Source organism: Thermobia domestica, chromosome 17, assembly GCF_964235325.1.
Source record: "Thermobia domestica chromosome 17, izTheDome1.hap1.1, whole genome shotgun sequence".
Lineage (NCBI taxonomy): Eukaryota > Metazoa > Arthropoda > Insecta > Zygentoma > Lepismatidae > Thermobia > Thermobia domestica.
In genome coordinates this window covers 77,530,191-77,547,286 of record NC_137470.1, presented here as the reverse complement: position 1 = coordinate 77,547,286, position 17,096 = coordinate 77,530,191, and the positions used below count along the sequence as shown (strand labels likewise).

General features: G+C 36.2%; 1 protein-coding gene across 2 annotated transcripts in view; it reads right to left on the bottom strand.

Moving 5' to 3' along the window:
- Positions 1–1,308: 1,308 nt before the first annotated feature.
- The window catches only part of LOC145674551 (uncharacterized), a 324,837-nt gene continuing 309,049 nt past the window's right edge, over positions 1,309–17,096 (bottom strand). For both annotated transcript variants that reach the window (XM_081744724.1, XM_081744723.1), the window contains exon 4: positions 1,309–1,709. In XM_081744724.1, coding sequence (XP_081600850.1) covers positions 1,467–1,709 — 243 coding nt within the window. In that variant the 3' untranslated portion in view covers positions 1,309–1,466. The remainder of the gene's footprint in view (positions 1,710–17,096) is intronic.

The following is a 17,096-nucleotide window of genomic DNA, read 5'->3' as shown; positions in this document are numbered from 1 at the left end:
ACGATCCTATGTTTCTCCCGATAACCAAATAATGCAATATTTGATCCTCAGGTGCATGACAGACCTCTCACGTGACACTTGACACAATTTTTGTTTTCGTTCAGCGATGCAGCTAATAGTAGAGAGTCATATCTGTTTGTCTTGCTTGCGTTACATATATGTTACATTGGGCGGATCCGGGTTAAGTTCTGAACCTTGGATATTAAGATATTTAGAGTCCGACCTAGAACAATGCCTGCCCAACCAAAACTTCAAGTCTAGTTAAAGCCCTGGTTGTCTATCTACACTTATTGCTACTATGGGCGGAATTTACTCTCATCCTCCATTCCCCTTTGAATATAAGACACAAGCAAAGATACTCAAAGAGAAGAATAATTTGTTTTTAAAAGAAAAACTATATTCAATTACTGAGAGCTTAATCATTTAAAATTTAGAGAATAATCGTTTTCTTTTCACGTAAAAATTGATTGACTAGTTCTTGCCAATGTACTGTTAGATGCATCACATTTACAATAAAAATAGAAGAAAAGTGAAGGCCTTGAAAGTAAAACGTAAACAAATTTATCAATGTTTATAAAATGCTGTCTACAATTCACTGAGCAGAGTGGGTCAGTGGGTCACGGTGGGTGCTGACCCAATAAGAAAAACTACTATTTCGAGATATGGTCGATAAGCTTCATAAGGTTCGCAAGTATGCATCAACCTATAATTAAACCTAATTCGGTATTCTTCAATCTTTCCTATTTCCACGATGCCTTGTTGTGTTCCTTATGGAGTTACCTGTAATTGTTTCCAAGTAACGAAGTATTCGCATGCAACTAAAATGGTTGGTTCACATCTGGAAGCAGTTCATACAGACATGTGTCTATTTTTTCTGTGATCTCACTTGTTTAGGATTCAGAGTAAGTAATTTTGATTACTTTAATACGCAGGGAACATGATGGTTGGAGGCAGCATACGCACACACCCTGCAAGGGATCATGGTTTTCTTTCAGGCAATATATATTTGTGGTGGACAAAATTACGTTTGTGCGTTTCTACGAATTTTCTGTCACCCAAGATTCTTGTTTCACTGTTTTCCTTCATTATCATATATTATATCATTCATATGGATTTTATACATTTTCCTTTAGCATACAGGACATAGTTATGGAACGATAAATATAATTGTATTTGTTACTAAGAAGTTTTTAACAGTTATTTATTTATTTTTAAAGGGGTCGTATTTGACTCCACCATACTAGTAGCAAAAGTTTAACAGCCATGCTATATGAAGGAAAAAATGTTAAAATTTCAACTCAGTGCAATCTCAAATTTCCAATTTATTAGTGTGAATATGTTACATAGTTCTGTGTTTCTTACTGGAGTACAAATATATATGACAAATCTTCGAATTTTAGAGAATACAATAAGTATCGAAAGAAAGCACCTACAGGTGGATGCTAAGATTTTTGACTTTCGAGTAATTAAACCTCTGTGTTGTTAATCTTGAGAAGCTCATCTGGGTATTCCACACACACAACATATATGACATATATTACTATAAGAAGGAAAACAATGCCGAGGCAAATTGTTTTCGCAGCAAAGGCACTGACAACGTCGTCACTCACTTCCACTCCTTCTTGTATGGCCAATGGAGAGTGTTGAGTCAGAAATGTCTTTGGAGGATCCATTTCCTTCACTGGGGAAACCTTAGACATGGTTGAGATCTGCAGAAGAAAAGAACAATATTCAATTAGTTATGTGTAAACACAGAATGATGCTATTCAAGTGGTTCGCACTTGCTTCGCCAGAACCGGTTAATAAAATATTTCGAGTTCGCAGAACCGTTTGTTACACCCAAATAGAACCGTTTGTTACATCCATACATACTAGACTATTATCAACAATTGTCGATCCATTGCTGGATTATGGTTTTTCCAACACTTTTTAACAACCATTCATCTTGTATAATTCGTTCCAAAGATATTCGTAGTTCTACCTAATTTCGTCATATCACATTTTATTAGGCTATTGTGTAGGCTCCTACTTGTCACTTCTGGTATCCAGTGAAAAAAAAATCCTTTTGACTACATTGTATGGTTTATTTCCTAAGACAGTTATATTAACTATCAAACTACTCTCTCTCTCTCTCTCCATATATATATATAGATAGATAGATAGATAGATAGATATAGATATGGATATATATAGATATAGATATAGATAGATAGATAGGAGGAAGGACCCAAAAGAAACCGGACTTTCGTTCTAAAAAAATTATTTATTACATTTTTTTTTCAAAATTCTTTCAGTCTCCTTCAAAGTACTCTCCATTAAATACGATTCATTTCTCCCAACTTCTTTCCCACTGTTTGAAGCACCTCTGAAACTCTGGAACTTTTATATCGTCCTATCCGCTCGCGAAGTTCTTTTTACAACCCCTACACCATCAAAACATTTTTCTTTTAGATTTTGTTTAATTCTCGGAAAATGTCATCATGTTGGTTAAAAAGTTTGGATCACTTTCAATCTGATTTTTCAAGTCCTGGCTCAAATTCAGACGAATGATTTGATCCTGTGTGACGAGGCGAGAAACGAACTTAGCGGAAACATGTCTCATTTACAAAACCTCACGCTGGCACGAGCTCCAACTCACTCCTGCCTGTTTTGAAATATCATCAATCATGAAACGACGATCCTCGCTGATTTTGGGGCAGATTTGTTCGATGTTTACGTCGTTTCGAAATTATGAAGAGCTCCCAGAACGAGCATTATCTTCAACACTCATTTCACCACACTCAAAGCGCCCAAATTCCTCAAAAAAATTGTGTGCGGTTCATAGTATCCTTCTTGAAAGCCTGTTGAAACATTTGGTAAGTTTTCGTTTCCGATTTTCCAACTAGGAAGCAAAAACACTCCTTGTTCCTTTGAATCTGTCATAACGATTTCGCAGGCGGCAAACGAGAACAGTTGAGAAAAACAATAATACGACCAAACGTTAACCTCCTACGCAGAAGCCGTTTGGCCAACTGATCTGGGAAGGTCTCTTCTAGACCCACCTAGCAGGAGAACTCTCTACTACGCCTAGGAACAGCAGCGCTCTTTCAATCCGGTTTCTCTTGGTCCCCCTCGTATATATATATATATATATATATATATATATATATATATATATATATACAGGGTAGTTCAAAATAAGTGTTACAAGCCAATATCTCGCGAACTATACAGCATATAAGAAAAATATTAAGAGACAATGTACAATACAGAGGGGCCTAAGAAATGAGTCAAACATTAGGTTTCCCCCGCCCCCATTTTGGGGGGAGGGGGGTGAACGTGAAATTTTCAAATGGGAACATAGAAAATGGTAAATTGTGTTTGTCACGTAGTTTAAGAACCGGGATACGATCTAGATACTACGTAGAAATAAATGTAGTAAAATTAGTGGTGTCTCAACTTCAGAAAATAGACTTTTTAACGTATTATAAATTGGTGCCGGAAACCCGAAAATAGACATTAGAAACGTAGCAATAGCTCCTTAATAATGGCTGGTATACACAAGTGTCAATAGAGCCGATCACATGGAACGGGGAATGTGATTTTCATTGTTCTACTGAGAACATTTGACTGTACCTGTGTGTTGTTTGTTCATGCAGTGTGAATAGTATGGTATTATTTTTTTTCTTGTTGAGTAGTAGTGATCAACGTAAAATCATCATTGATGTTACATTGCCTAGCTGTTAGTGAGAGTGTTAGTGACTTAAAGGGAAGTGGCAGTGTGGATATTGTAGGTAGGGGCTGTACTTGTGTGTTGAACGATTCAAAAGCGTAGAAAGAACGGGATATCAACTTTGGTGATAAGTTTTCCGTACAAGCAAACGAACACTATCGCATTAATATTATTAGTTTGGGTAGCGTTTGAATAGAGCAAAGGCGGTGTTTGATCATTGTGTAGATATGTTGCTGGTGTTGGGCGAATGTAGAAGAAACTATCGTAACGCGGCACGAATGTATGCAATGCGCTATCCCCAACGCCAAAAAAACATCTCACATGGCATTTCTGCGATTGGAAAGACGTTTGCGGCAACATGGTAGTCTTGTCCGGGGACGAGCTAGGGGTCGTTACCGCTCTGCAACCAATGAAGAACGCTCTGCAACAGGAATATTGGCAGCAGTGCATGTAGACCCACATGTTACCACGAGACACCTCACTCAGGCCAGTGGAGTTAGCCAAAGATCTGTAGTGCGTATTTTGTACGAGTGCATGTTTCATCTGTATCATATCATCTTACATCAGGAACTATCTGGCAATGATTTTCATGCCAGATTGCAATTTTGTCTATGGTTGGAAGGTATGGAAAACAAACAGCGCAACTTCATATCCACCATCTTGTTTAGCGACGAAGCTACATTTACAAACACAGGACACGTAAACGACATAATATGCATTATTGGGCTAGGGAAAATCCACTATGGCAGAGACAAGTTGCTCATCAGCATCGGTGGTCTCTTAATGTATGGTGTGGCATCCTTGGTAGCCATATCATTGGGCCATATTTTTTTGATGGACGTCTTATTGGTGATACCTATGCCGCATTTATCAGTGATGTACTATACCCGGATTTGTTAGAGAATATTCCTTTCGCAGAACGTATAAGAATGTGATATCAACATGATGGTGCTCCACCACACAACGCACGCCAGGTCAGAGCCTTATTGGACCACCGTATGGCGAATAAATGGATTGGGCGTCGAGGTCCTATTCACTGGCCTCCACGATCTCCTGACCTAACCCCACTTGATTTTTTCCTCTGGGGTTATGTTAAGGATCGGATAATGTCCAACGTACCAACAACTACTGATGATATGAAGTAGCGTATCCAAGGAGTGTGTACATCTATCACTCCAATGATGCTACATGATGTACGAACATCCCTACGCCGCCGCTTACGGAGGTGTGTGGAGCAGGATGCAGGACATATCGAGCATCATTTGTAACATGGTAAGTGTTGAAATTATTTGCTTTACAGTGATTGAAATTACAATTTTTAACATCGCACATACCCGTAGAATTACTAAACGTTATTCTACTACTTTACAGGATATTAGGTTGTGGTAATGCTGTTGTGACAGGCTTGCCTGAAATCAAAACAACTTTTGTAGTAAGCTGTTTGGTATTTCACGATCTATCAAAGAGGTATCACTCGCCCTATGTTGCGATTTGAAAATTCCATGTACACCCCTCCATACAAAAGCGGGGCGAGGGAACTTCTTTAACACAAATTTCTGGCTTTCTGTATTGTACATTGACTCTTAACACTTTTCTTATTTGATGCGTAGTTCGCTTGATATTGGCGTGTAATACTCAATTTGAACACTGCACTTTCTATCTAGATGTGGAACCATTTTTGGCGGCCATTTTGAAACAGGCTTGCCCAAAATGAAAACAAATTTTGTACGAAGCTGTTTGGCTTTCCACGATCTATCAAACAAGGTATCACTCAACCTACAGGTATATTTCCATTTGAAATTTTGAAATCGTCCAGGGGCCCAATGATTAGGGCCCTGGGGACACCACGACAACATCATTCCACATTGCCTATGATGTTTTCGTTTTTCATTTTTTGTTTAATCGTCGTTTCCGATTTATAAGTACTGGAAATTTTATCTGATACAGGACCAATTTTGGGGTCTACCTTGAAAACGGTACCCCATATCAAAAATTGTTTCCTATAAAAATTGTTCAATTTTTCAAGCTCTTTCGAACGAGGTATCACTCGATTTATGTTCCCATTTGAAAATTTCACGTTCACCCCCTCCTCCCAAAATGAGGGGCGAGGGAAACCTAATATTTGACTCATTTCTTAGGCCCCTCTGTATTTTACATTGTCTCTTAATATTTTTCTTATATGATGTATAGTTCGCGAGATATTGGCTTGTAACACTTATTTATAAGTACTGGAATTTTTATCCGATACAGGACCTTTTTTGGGGCCCATCTTGAAAACGGTGCCCCATTTCAAAAATTGTTTCCTACAAAAATTGTTCAATTTTTCAAGCTCTTTCGAACGAGGTATCACTCGACCTATGTTCCTATTTGAAAATTTCACGTTCACCCCCTCCTCCCAAAATGGGGGGCGGGAAAAACCTAATGTTTGACTCATTTGTTAGGCCCCTCTGTATTGTACATTGTCTCTTAATATTTTTCTTATATAATATATAGTTCGCGAGATATTGGCTTGTAACACTTAGTTTGACTCACCCTGTATATATATATATATATATATATATATATATATATATATATATATATATATATATATATATATCGGTTGGCCCATTTTAACCTTTCCACGGAAATATCTCGAAAAAAGTTTAACATAAATAAGCCCAACAAAAACCCAAATATTAAAAGTCATGGGGAACGCCGAATGGTGTTGTCGCGGTGCCTCTCAGGGCCGCCCTTCATGGGGACCCAGGCAGGCCCGTAGCCAGCCCAAAAATTTAGGGGGGGCCCGGTAGAAGTTAGGGGGGGCCCGACCCAATCATATTATACTTAATCACCATATTATAGTTCATTTGCAAGCCTACCGTGAAACTTTTAGGGGCCAGCCAAAATTTAGGGGGGCCCGGCCCCCCTAGCCCCCCCGTGGATACGGGCCTGGACCCAGGGTGAAACTTTAAAATTTTAAATGAAAACATCGGGCGAGTGATACCTTGTTCGATCTTTAAAAACTAAAATGTGTTGTGCCAAAAGATTTTTCATATCGGTCACCGTATTCAATATGGCCGCCAAACATGTCTGTATCAGCTAAAACGTCAAGTACCACTAACATGAAAACAGTTGGAGATAAATTAACAGAATAAAACTCGTGTAGGAAATCACAGAGGGTATTTATCATTCCACTTCTCGAGAATATTGCAATGGAGAAAAAGATTATAATTATTAAAGTATAATTGACATAATGCAAAAGAGGAAATGCAATTCTTAGAAAATTATCTTTCCGATCTCCCCCCATAAGTGTGTGAAGCGGAAATAAATGGGAAAATTCTCAAAGGAGAACCCGACTTATACTTGCAGTAGGAGTGGTTTGTCTGAAACACGTGTGTACAAGTGACTAGTACTGTAATGAATAAATATAAGGTGAAATTCAAGTCTAACACCTATTTGCATTGCGAAGTGAGATTGGATAGGAAAAAAAGAGCAACTGAAATTAGGAGCAAAGGTTTCAATAATACAGTTTTGGACCTTGCAGACATTTTGCCCGCCCCTGATAATTTAACGGAATGTGTGCAAGATGTTTGGGAGGCATCTGCATCAGTATGTACCGTTACGTTACTGACAACTGATTTTACCGCTGAAAGTTATTTGGAATGTAGCTGTGGACATCAATTCAGTGAAGCTCATATTCTATCACATGCAAGATGACATAGAAGAGAAATAATCGAACAAATATCGTGCAGATGACTGTTGAACAAAACCAACGTTTGTACACATTGTTCGACAAATTTGTTTTGCATTTAAGTTGATTCATTTTTGCATCAAATCATTGCCTGGAAACAAAATGGAAGGTACCATTTAACAAGAATTTTACGTACAGAGATATCTATCTCTTATAAAAAACATTTCCGATAACTTTGTTTCGTAGATACAATTTGGGTTCTCATTTGCAATTTCACCGTTCCTTCCCGCTTCACCACTTACGGAGGGAGGTTGGAGCGATAATTTTCTAGGAATTAGATTTTCTCCTTTGCATTATGGCACTTTCACTGTAATAATCTCTTCCTCTGTTGCAATATTCGTGGAACGAAAAATATCCTCTGTGATTTCCTATTCGAATTTTTGTTTTGGTATTTTCATATCAGTTGTACTAGGCGTTTTATCTGATACAGGTACTGTCTTGTGGTAATTTTGAAAACGGTGACTCATATGAACAATCTTTTGCCCCAATGCTTTTTAGGTTCTAAAGGTCTATCAAACGCCCCATATTTCCATTTAAAATTTTAAAGTAGGGCCCTGGGACCCACGAAGGGCGGCCCTGAGAGGCACCGCGATAACACCATTGGATTTGCTTCATCACATTTCTTATTTGAGTTTTGGTTTGTTTTATTTATGTTCAAACGTTTTCATACTAGTGGTACTGGACGTTTTGTGTGATACAGGCAACACATCTTGGCAGCTATTTTGAATACGGTGACCGACATGATACAGGTACCATGTCTTGTGGTAATTTTGAAAACGGTGATTCATATGAACAATCTTTTGCCACTACGCATTTTAGTTTTTAAATATCTATCGAATGATTCATCACTCGCCCCTTGTTTCTATTTAAACTTTTAAAGTTAGACCCCGGGGCCCCCATGAAGGGCGGCCGTGGGTGGTACCGCGACATCATCATTCGTTTTGCCCCATGGTATTTTCTATTTTAGTTTTTGTTTGGTTCATTTATGTTCAACGGTGTTCGAGACATTTCCGTGGAAAGATTAAAATAGGCCACCCTGTATATATATATGATCTAGTTTCGCAGGAAAGTGTTTGCTTTATCTAAGTTACGGAAAAATAGAAGAAAAATGTGTTGTGAATTTAAAAAAATGACCGAAGAAAAGCAAAATAGTCACTGACCATCCCATTCTTGACAATTTGGAAAGACATAAGGCAAAGTCGTACAAGCATTGATGGATCGGTTTTGCCAGAGGGAGAGTTGTTCGCTGGCGTTATTTGAGTGCTTTTTTGCGGTTTTGGGGGGAAAGAGACTATGCATTTGAGCTTCTGATACTGTATAAGAGGATAGTGATTTGTCTATACGTTAAGTCCAAAAACTACAGGATTTACGCATGCAACCTTCGTTTTCAAGTGCGTCAATAGGCTTTTTTTTCCTTTGTGAACTACTTACGTTGAGTTTCATTAGGTTATTGTTAAAATAATATAGTTAAGAAGTTAATTATAGTTTAGAGACACGTCTCATTAAACATACTGTGTACTGTCTTCCTTTTACTGTAGTAAAAGTAAGACTGATGACGTTAAAATTCAGCGTGAATTTCACTTTAAGAAAGTGAAAGTTTATTACATAATATCGATTTTTAGATTAAAAAATAGTTTGTCTAAATTTTCTTAAAATCTTCGCATGGTGATTTACATTCTTTTGATTAATTTAATTAGGCCTATGTCTACAAATTATTTTACATTCATTTTCAGATATTTTCCTGATCAAACACTAATAATACAGTACAAGTTAGTTTATTAACTGGGATTAAAGCTAATCCGGAAAATCGAAAATCCGGATAATCCACGTAATATGGCAATAAAGGAAACAAATCCTTTAATAAATAGATTCACCACTCTCATATAAATCCTTAACATATTCTTTCCATCTTCCTAAGACTTTATTTTTCTCGCTGACTACCTTCTCGTTCTTATTTTCTACTGCCATTGTAATAGCCCCTTATTTCCACTGAAGTTCTATAGATTTCACCTCCTATAGGGAATATTTCCACATATTTCCCAACTCTTTCTAATTCTTCTATGTTCTCACATTCTATTTTCTAAAACTGTTCCATTGCTCTGTTTGTTTCCTTCCGCAACTCCTTGTATCACTTCCTGTACTTCTTTCTGCTCTCTTCTGTATCAATCTCTTTCCATGTCTTTGTTTCCTTCATTTTCTGCAACATCTGCTTTGTAACCCATGGATCCTTACAAAGAAAAGTCAGAGGTTGGCACTCAAATCTGAGTGCCACTTAGTACATCTGGTAGAACATCATGAGAAATGAAAATCAGTAAAACTTAAGCTGCTATAAACCAGAACGATAGGACCTACGATGTTTCAACATTTGAATATCCAAAAAATTATGTCATGGAATTATGTACGTTTTAAGTAAATATGTTGAAAACCGTTTAAGCAATCAAAACAAAAGTTGCCCAATACAATGATAACAAAATAACATATCGAAAACGACCAAAAGCATTGCCATAGATGGGGCAGTATTGCCAAGTCAGCAAAAATGTCTTTGTTTGAAATAGCACCATATACATATGTGCACAGTTTTATAGTGCACTATTATCACTAAACGTGACAGAGAACCGTAGTTTTACATTGTTGCACACTATTGGATCTATGTGTGCTGAAAATGTACAATGTAGAAGTCTGATATGGCGGCAACAAAGTAATGAAGGAATGCATTAGAAAAAGCGCGTGGCACATAACAAGCGAAAAGAAAAGTTACACGCGAGGAAAGAAACCAGCGTTATCTAATTCTGTAAACTGCTTTTCCAGATTATCTTATACAAATTTGGCAGAGTACTTTCTTGGTTTATGTATTTCATGTGAAGTGACATATTCTCTTACTTCCGCTCGTCACATCGTATGATTATGTTACTGCACACTGTAATATTACCATATTCACATTGGAATTTTATTACTATAATATTACGTTTTAAATTGGTCCGCATAGTCGTGTAGCCTGGAAGGCTATGCCACCGACTTATTAGGGATAGCGGGTTCCAATCCCACCTCGAATATGGAGGTTTTTGTTGAACTTTTCACCTTGCATTTCATTGTCATCTTTCGACTTTCATAGTGGTTCGGATCTCACTTTACGCTGTAGGTCCTTTCCTATATAGCTTCGGTGCTGACCCAGGAAGTAATATGATATCACTCAATTTCCTTTTTCAAATGCATAAATCTTTTGTGGCACTGATAACATTTTGCTATGTTATACTATCCGCTTTATTATGCATTTGAATTAAATTCATAATATGAGACTCGGATTCCTATATTGCCCTACGTTGCCACATATCAGGCTTATCCATTGTACACTCATGTCCAAAATTATTGTCGCATGTCTATAAATATGTTGTTGTAGGAATATAATTTGATAACGAATTCGATCGGTATTTCTTATAACGTTACTATGTGTATAATCAGCAAAGACATGTATGTGGCAAATTTTCTGTCAAAAGAGCATTAAATAAGAACAATAAAAAAAGAACTTTCTTGTCCATTTAGCAACATTTTGTTTTACTCACTCTAATTTTCGTATTTATAATTCTTTTCCTATGAAATTTACCACAAATATACATTTCCCGATTACATACATAGTATCAATATAAAAAATACCCTTCAAAATCATTATCGAATTACATTCTTACAAGAAGATAGTTATAGATATGCGACAATCATTTTGGACATGAGTGTACATATTTAGCACACGTAAATCCAATACTGTGCAGCACTGTACCACTGCACTTCACTGTTATGTTTAATGATAACAGTACATTTAATTCAGTGCATATTTTTATAAGATGCCATTTCAAACAAGATATTTTTATGCTGAGTTAGAAACACTGCCTTGTCTACGGCAACACTATGGTTTATAATACGGTATCTTGTTCTCATTATAATATGCACTTTTTGTTTTGATTGCTTTAAAGGTTTTCAAGATATTTACTAAAAACGTAAGTATTTCCATGATATAATTGGTTGAATATTCAAATGTTCACGCCCCGCAGGTCCTGTCGTTCTGTTCCATAGCACCTTAAATTTTGTTCTTTTTCATTTATCATGATCCTCTATCATATGTGCTAAGTAGCAGGTTTGAGTTAAAACTTGTGGGACCTTCCTTGTTAGGAATTTTGTGTGCACACACACACAATTTGTCAGCCCTGACTGATCCAAAGGACTCAATTCTTCAGTGCCACCTGATACGGAATATCACGTTTTCAGGTAAAACTCTTCCGGGAGAGGTTTCAAGCAGAGACTCAATTTCTCAGCTTCACACGGTATGCGATGCCACCCGCATCGTCCAGCTACGAAAAATCGAACACCCCAAAAACTCGTTATCTTTTATGACTCCTTTTTTTTTGGGGGGGGGGTGTTCGTTCTCTTTTACGACCCATTTTCTCAATCCCTATTTTAACATAGCTTAAATAACATAAGACTATGTACGCATATTTCAATCAGTAATTACACAAAGACTACGAACACCTATTACATAAAGCTATGTTTAATGTTTAGAGTGCATTTTCGAAAAGCCTATGTAACATAACAGAGCTAATAAAAGAGTATGACACTTTAAAACCCTTATGTAGCATATCAAAAATTACACAAGAAAGGCTACTAACATAACAGAGAATAATCGGGATGTACTCGTTCTCTTTAACATACCAGTGACTACATAACGCAATGTCATATAACAGAAATTCCAACCCCTATATTACATAGCAGAGATTAAAGAGTACGAACACACATTCCAACATAGTGACTTTTAAACACCTGATACACTTTTCGCAATCCGTATTTAACATAGCAGAGATTACGAACGCATAGCAGGAGTGTACTCATTCTCTTTTATGGTTCCTTTTCTCAACCCCTAATTAACATAGCAGAGATTAAAAAAGACTATGGCTTTTTTTCAATTCCTATTACTAAAGAATACAAGCACTGTTTTTTTAACATAGAAGCAGAGATCTCGCTTTTTTACAACCCTTATTTTGAACAGGCTAATTAAAAATATTAGTTTGTGTTGATACGCTCTGTTAACCGATTTGTATTAAACTTGGTATATAGGTGTTTTCGAACATGATGCTTATGAATATTATATATGTTTTTACCCAGGTATTTTAGTTTACATGGGAAACACCCTTTTGTAACAATTTTGTCCGATTTGGATGAAACTCACTATATAGCGGTTTTTAAACATGTTTATTACGAATATCGTATTTCTTTTTCTCAAGGCCTTATAGTATATGAGGGATACGTCCTTTTATAACAATTTTAACCGATTTGCATAAAATTCCGTATATAGGGGTTTTTAAGCATGCTGATTATGAATATCATGTTTCTTTTTAACTAGGTCTTATAGTTTATGAGAGATGCGTTCTTTTAGAGAATTTTATACCTTTCGTACTATTCAAATAAAGGAAGGAATAAATATGAGTGGAATATTTAATTTTGAATTATTTAAATAAGCAAAGAAGGATTATTTTAAGTACATCAGAATTGTATATCATTTTGAGCTGATCAAATAAACGAAGGAATAAACTTGAGTGGACTATTTCATTTTGTACCAACCAGAAAAATGCATTATTTAAGTAAGCGAAAAAGGACCATTTTGAACTAGTCCAGGATTTTATGACTGTTGCTTTAATCAAATAAATGAAAGAATATATTTGAGTGGCCTATTTAGTTTTGTACCAACCAGAAAATATTTTATTATTTTAAAAAGTGAAGAAGGACCATTTTAGCCACCTCAGCCTGTTATACATTTTTGGGCTATTCAAATAAACGAAGAAAGAAATTTGAGTGGACGATTTAATTTTGTACCAACCATAAAAATGTTATTATTTAAAAATTTTGAAAAAGAGATCTTTAACTAGCTCAGAATTTTATGCCTTTTGAGCTATTCAAAACAAGCGAAGAAATTAACTTAGGTGGCCTATTTAGTAGTGGTTCAGCATTTTCAAACTTGATTTTTTTACTATTTGTATATTTTTTTACCAATCAGAAAAAAGCGAAGCGCCATCATACCTCAAGTACTATTCAATTAAACGAAAGAATAAATTTGAGTTCACTATTTAATTTTTTGCACCAACGAAAAAATTGTATTATTTAAATAAGCAAAGAAGGGCCATTTTAACTCACTCAGCATTTTGTACCTTTAGTACAGTTTAAAGAAACGAAGGAATAAATGTAGGTGCCCTATTGTTTGTACCAACCAGAAAAATGTATTATTTAAATAGGTCCATTTTAACAAACTATGAATTTTATACCTTTTTGTACTATTCAAATAAACGAAGGAATATTACATGGTTGGGGTTGGAAATGGAATGGGGTTGGTTTTCTACATTTTATACCAACAAAGAAGGCGTATCATTCAAATAAACGAAGAAGGGCCATTTAATTATAGTGTGACATTTTAAGTTCAAAATTTAGATAAGTCAAAAGTTTATACTATTTTGTATTATTTTATAACAGTAAGAACACATTTGTACTATTTAAATAAACCGATCAGAATTATTTTAATATTTAGGTGGCCTATTTAGTTGTGGTGCAACATTTTAAAATTCGAATTGTATTGGCTATTTTTTGTATTACCGGAAACAAATTCTAATCCATTCAAATAAATATTGCATTGTTGCAATATTCCGTGTGTGTCAAAAATTAGGGATATAGAAAAATACATTATGAACAAAAAAGGGATAAATTTAAAATTTAAATGCCTCTCCGGTCAGTAAGTAGGGCATATGGACCAGTGTTTAGCGAATTAAATCTGAAATTAAACACTCTTCATAGGTTTAGAACTAAATGGGAAGTAAAATTCCAAATCTCTTCCGAACACTAGCTAAACGCACTATAGAAGTAAATAATTAATTTTAGTGTTCCAATTAGTTTCCATTAAATATCTTTTTGCCTATAGAATGTCGTAAAAGAGCAAAACAAAACAATGATATTAATACTCGTTTGCCTTCCACAAGAATTGCGCTCAATAGACGGCACCTTAGAGCCTTCACTATACTAACAATACAAATGTCAGGTATCACATTCGTAAAGTAGTATTTTTTCTTTATTTTATTTAGAGTGCATTGATATTTAAAAACTTTAGTTATACGAACAACCTGCCGAAAATTAACATCTTAAGTCAATACTATATGGAACTCTTTAACACTATTAAGTTTTAAATATATCTTTCTGACTTTTGAATTCTTATGGAACTTGATAGTGAATTCGTCGACCTATAACTAAACGTAAAGACTTAAACCGCATGAACTGGCATTGAAATTGAATTTAGGTTATAGATGAAAAAATTCAAATAGAAGAGGGTAAATTCAAATATTTAACTTTTACTTAATTCTGTATAACAGACTCCATAGCAGTTAGTATTACTAAGGAATGACGACATACTAAACAACTGTGCATCTGTAGAAAATGTTTAGTAGCCCATTTTTGGTTGTTCTTGACAGTATGTATACAAATATGTAAAAAATTGTCTATCAGAACAAAATTCAAAATAATAATTATTTTAAAACATTTTGCGGTATTAAATTCTAATTATATTTCTCTCTTTCGCTTATCTTCGCGACCCCCAGGATGAGAAACCCTGTCATATATATATGTCTTATTCTTGCAGACGTCGCGTCGTGTGGGTTGAGGCGTGAAGCCAGCGACTCAAGGGTCCCGAATTCAAATCCCGGCTGGGGTATGGTTCTTTGTGGATTCTAAATCTTTTATAGCACTGCTAGAGGACACTCAAGACGGGCCGAAGTTCTTCATTACTTAACGGGCCTAACAATACATTTGTTGTCTTCTTCTTCTCATTATTATTATTTTTAATAATTATACTGCTCATATTAATAATATTAATCATACTATTACTACTACTACTACTACTACTAATAGTAATAATAGTAATAATAATAATAATAGTAATAATAATAATAGTCATACTAATAACAATAATAATCATCATAGAAAGCCAGTTTTGGGTTGTGGTTTCAGCGTGTCCCTTTTCTCTCCCTGGTAAAAGTGCTCGTTTGGAATTTACGATCGTGTATCGTGTTCCATTTGACATCGATTCGCATCAATGACGTACTAGAGATCCCAATCACTATCGACTGTTATCATCTTGAGTTTGTAATATTTCTCTTCGTGAGAAAACAGGTTCCAGTGTTTCACATTCTGGCGTGGATGAGCAGAGTACATAACTTTCAGGCCTAAGGGGAACGGTCATTCTACTTCCGGTTCGACGTCGTTGCGAATCATAAGAGTAAGCATCTTTCCATCTTTCAATATGTTCTTTCACTTGTGCAAGTTTCAATGTGATACTCGTCGAGGAGTTGGATAGCTTTCCTGGTAAGATCCATCCAGCAGTTGTCAGCAGCGCTCACTGGTGGGGAATTGGAAATCCATACCACAGCAAATTATTATCAACCTTCAGTGCAAAACGAAAGCACGTTGAAGATCACGCATCTTTGTCCGTGGTGATCGCATACCTTTTTAAGGACCACTTAACTTTGTCTGTAATATCAGTGATGGAACACGATTAGCGTGTTTAGTGAGTTCAGTAGAAGTTACTGTTTCTGTATAAAAGTGTCATTTTTGTTCCTCTAGTCAAATTTTTAGCTTGCTGTTTCCTGTACCATACTGTATCAAAACAAATGTACAAAAACACACTCAAAATATGAAATTCGTTGAGTTTTCCGTAAGTGCGTTGTTCTAGGTCATCTGTTCTTAAGTGAGTAGAAGGCCACGGGAAGGTAAGAAAGAAAGTTCTTCGCTTTTTGTGAAGGTCTGTATTCAATTGGCTCTCACACCGTGAGTTGAATGCGAGTGGAGATAAGGCGAAGGTCAGTTGTTGGTGTGTGTATATCCAACATATTACTTGGTTTGACAGTTCAACTACACCGTGAACTTGCGTAAGGACAGAGTGAACATCGAACAGCCACAGAGCGTCATAAGGACGTGTATGCTGTAAGAGTTTAAACTGGGGTCAAACGTCGCTGCAACGAAAATGAAATGAAATGAAATCTTTAAGTTTTACGTCCCACGGTTATGCCAGTTAGGCTAAAGGAAACGGTGATGATGAGAGATGAGTGAAATGATGGAATGAAGAAAGTGGGAAGAAACGGGAGGACCCCGAGAAAACCCACGAGCACGGTGCTTGTCCGCCACAAAGTCCACACGGCGCGAGCTGGGATCGAACCAGGGACCCCAAGCACCGGAAGTGAACTTTCTACCACTGAGCCACCGCGCCCCGCCGCTGCAGCGAGGCGGTTGGTGAGGGTGTCGTGACTATGCGGACAGTGCAGTGATGGTTTAACAAATTTAAGGACGGTGAAGAAACACTAGAAAATGCACTAGTGCTACTGAAGGAAACATGAAAGAAAAATAGCAAGGAACTAGAAAATACAGGAAACGGTAATGATGGAACATCCCAAAAAGAAAAAAAAAAACGTTACTCATTATATACAGTGTCAAATCTGATCTCAAAGATGAAGAAATAATAGAGACACTCATAGAACAAAACTTCGGAAAGAAGAAATAGAAGATGTACCAAACGAAACAAAACCAAGATTTCGAACTGAACCCAAAAATCAAACAAAATATCATCTAGTCATAGAA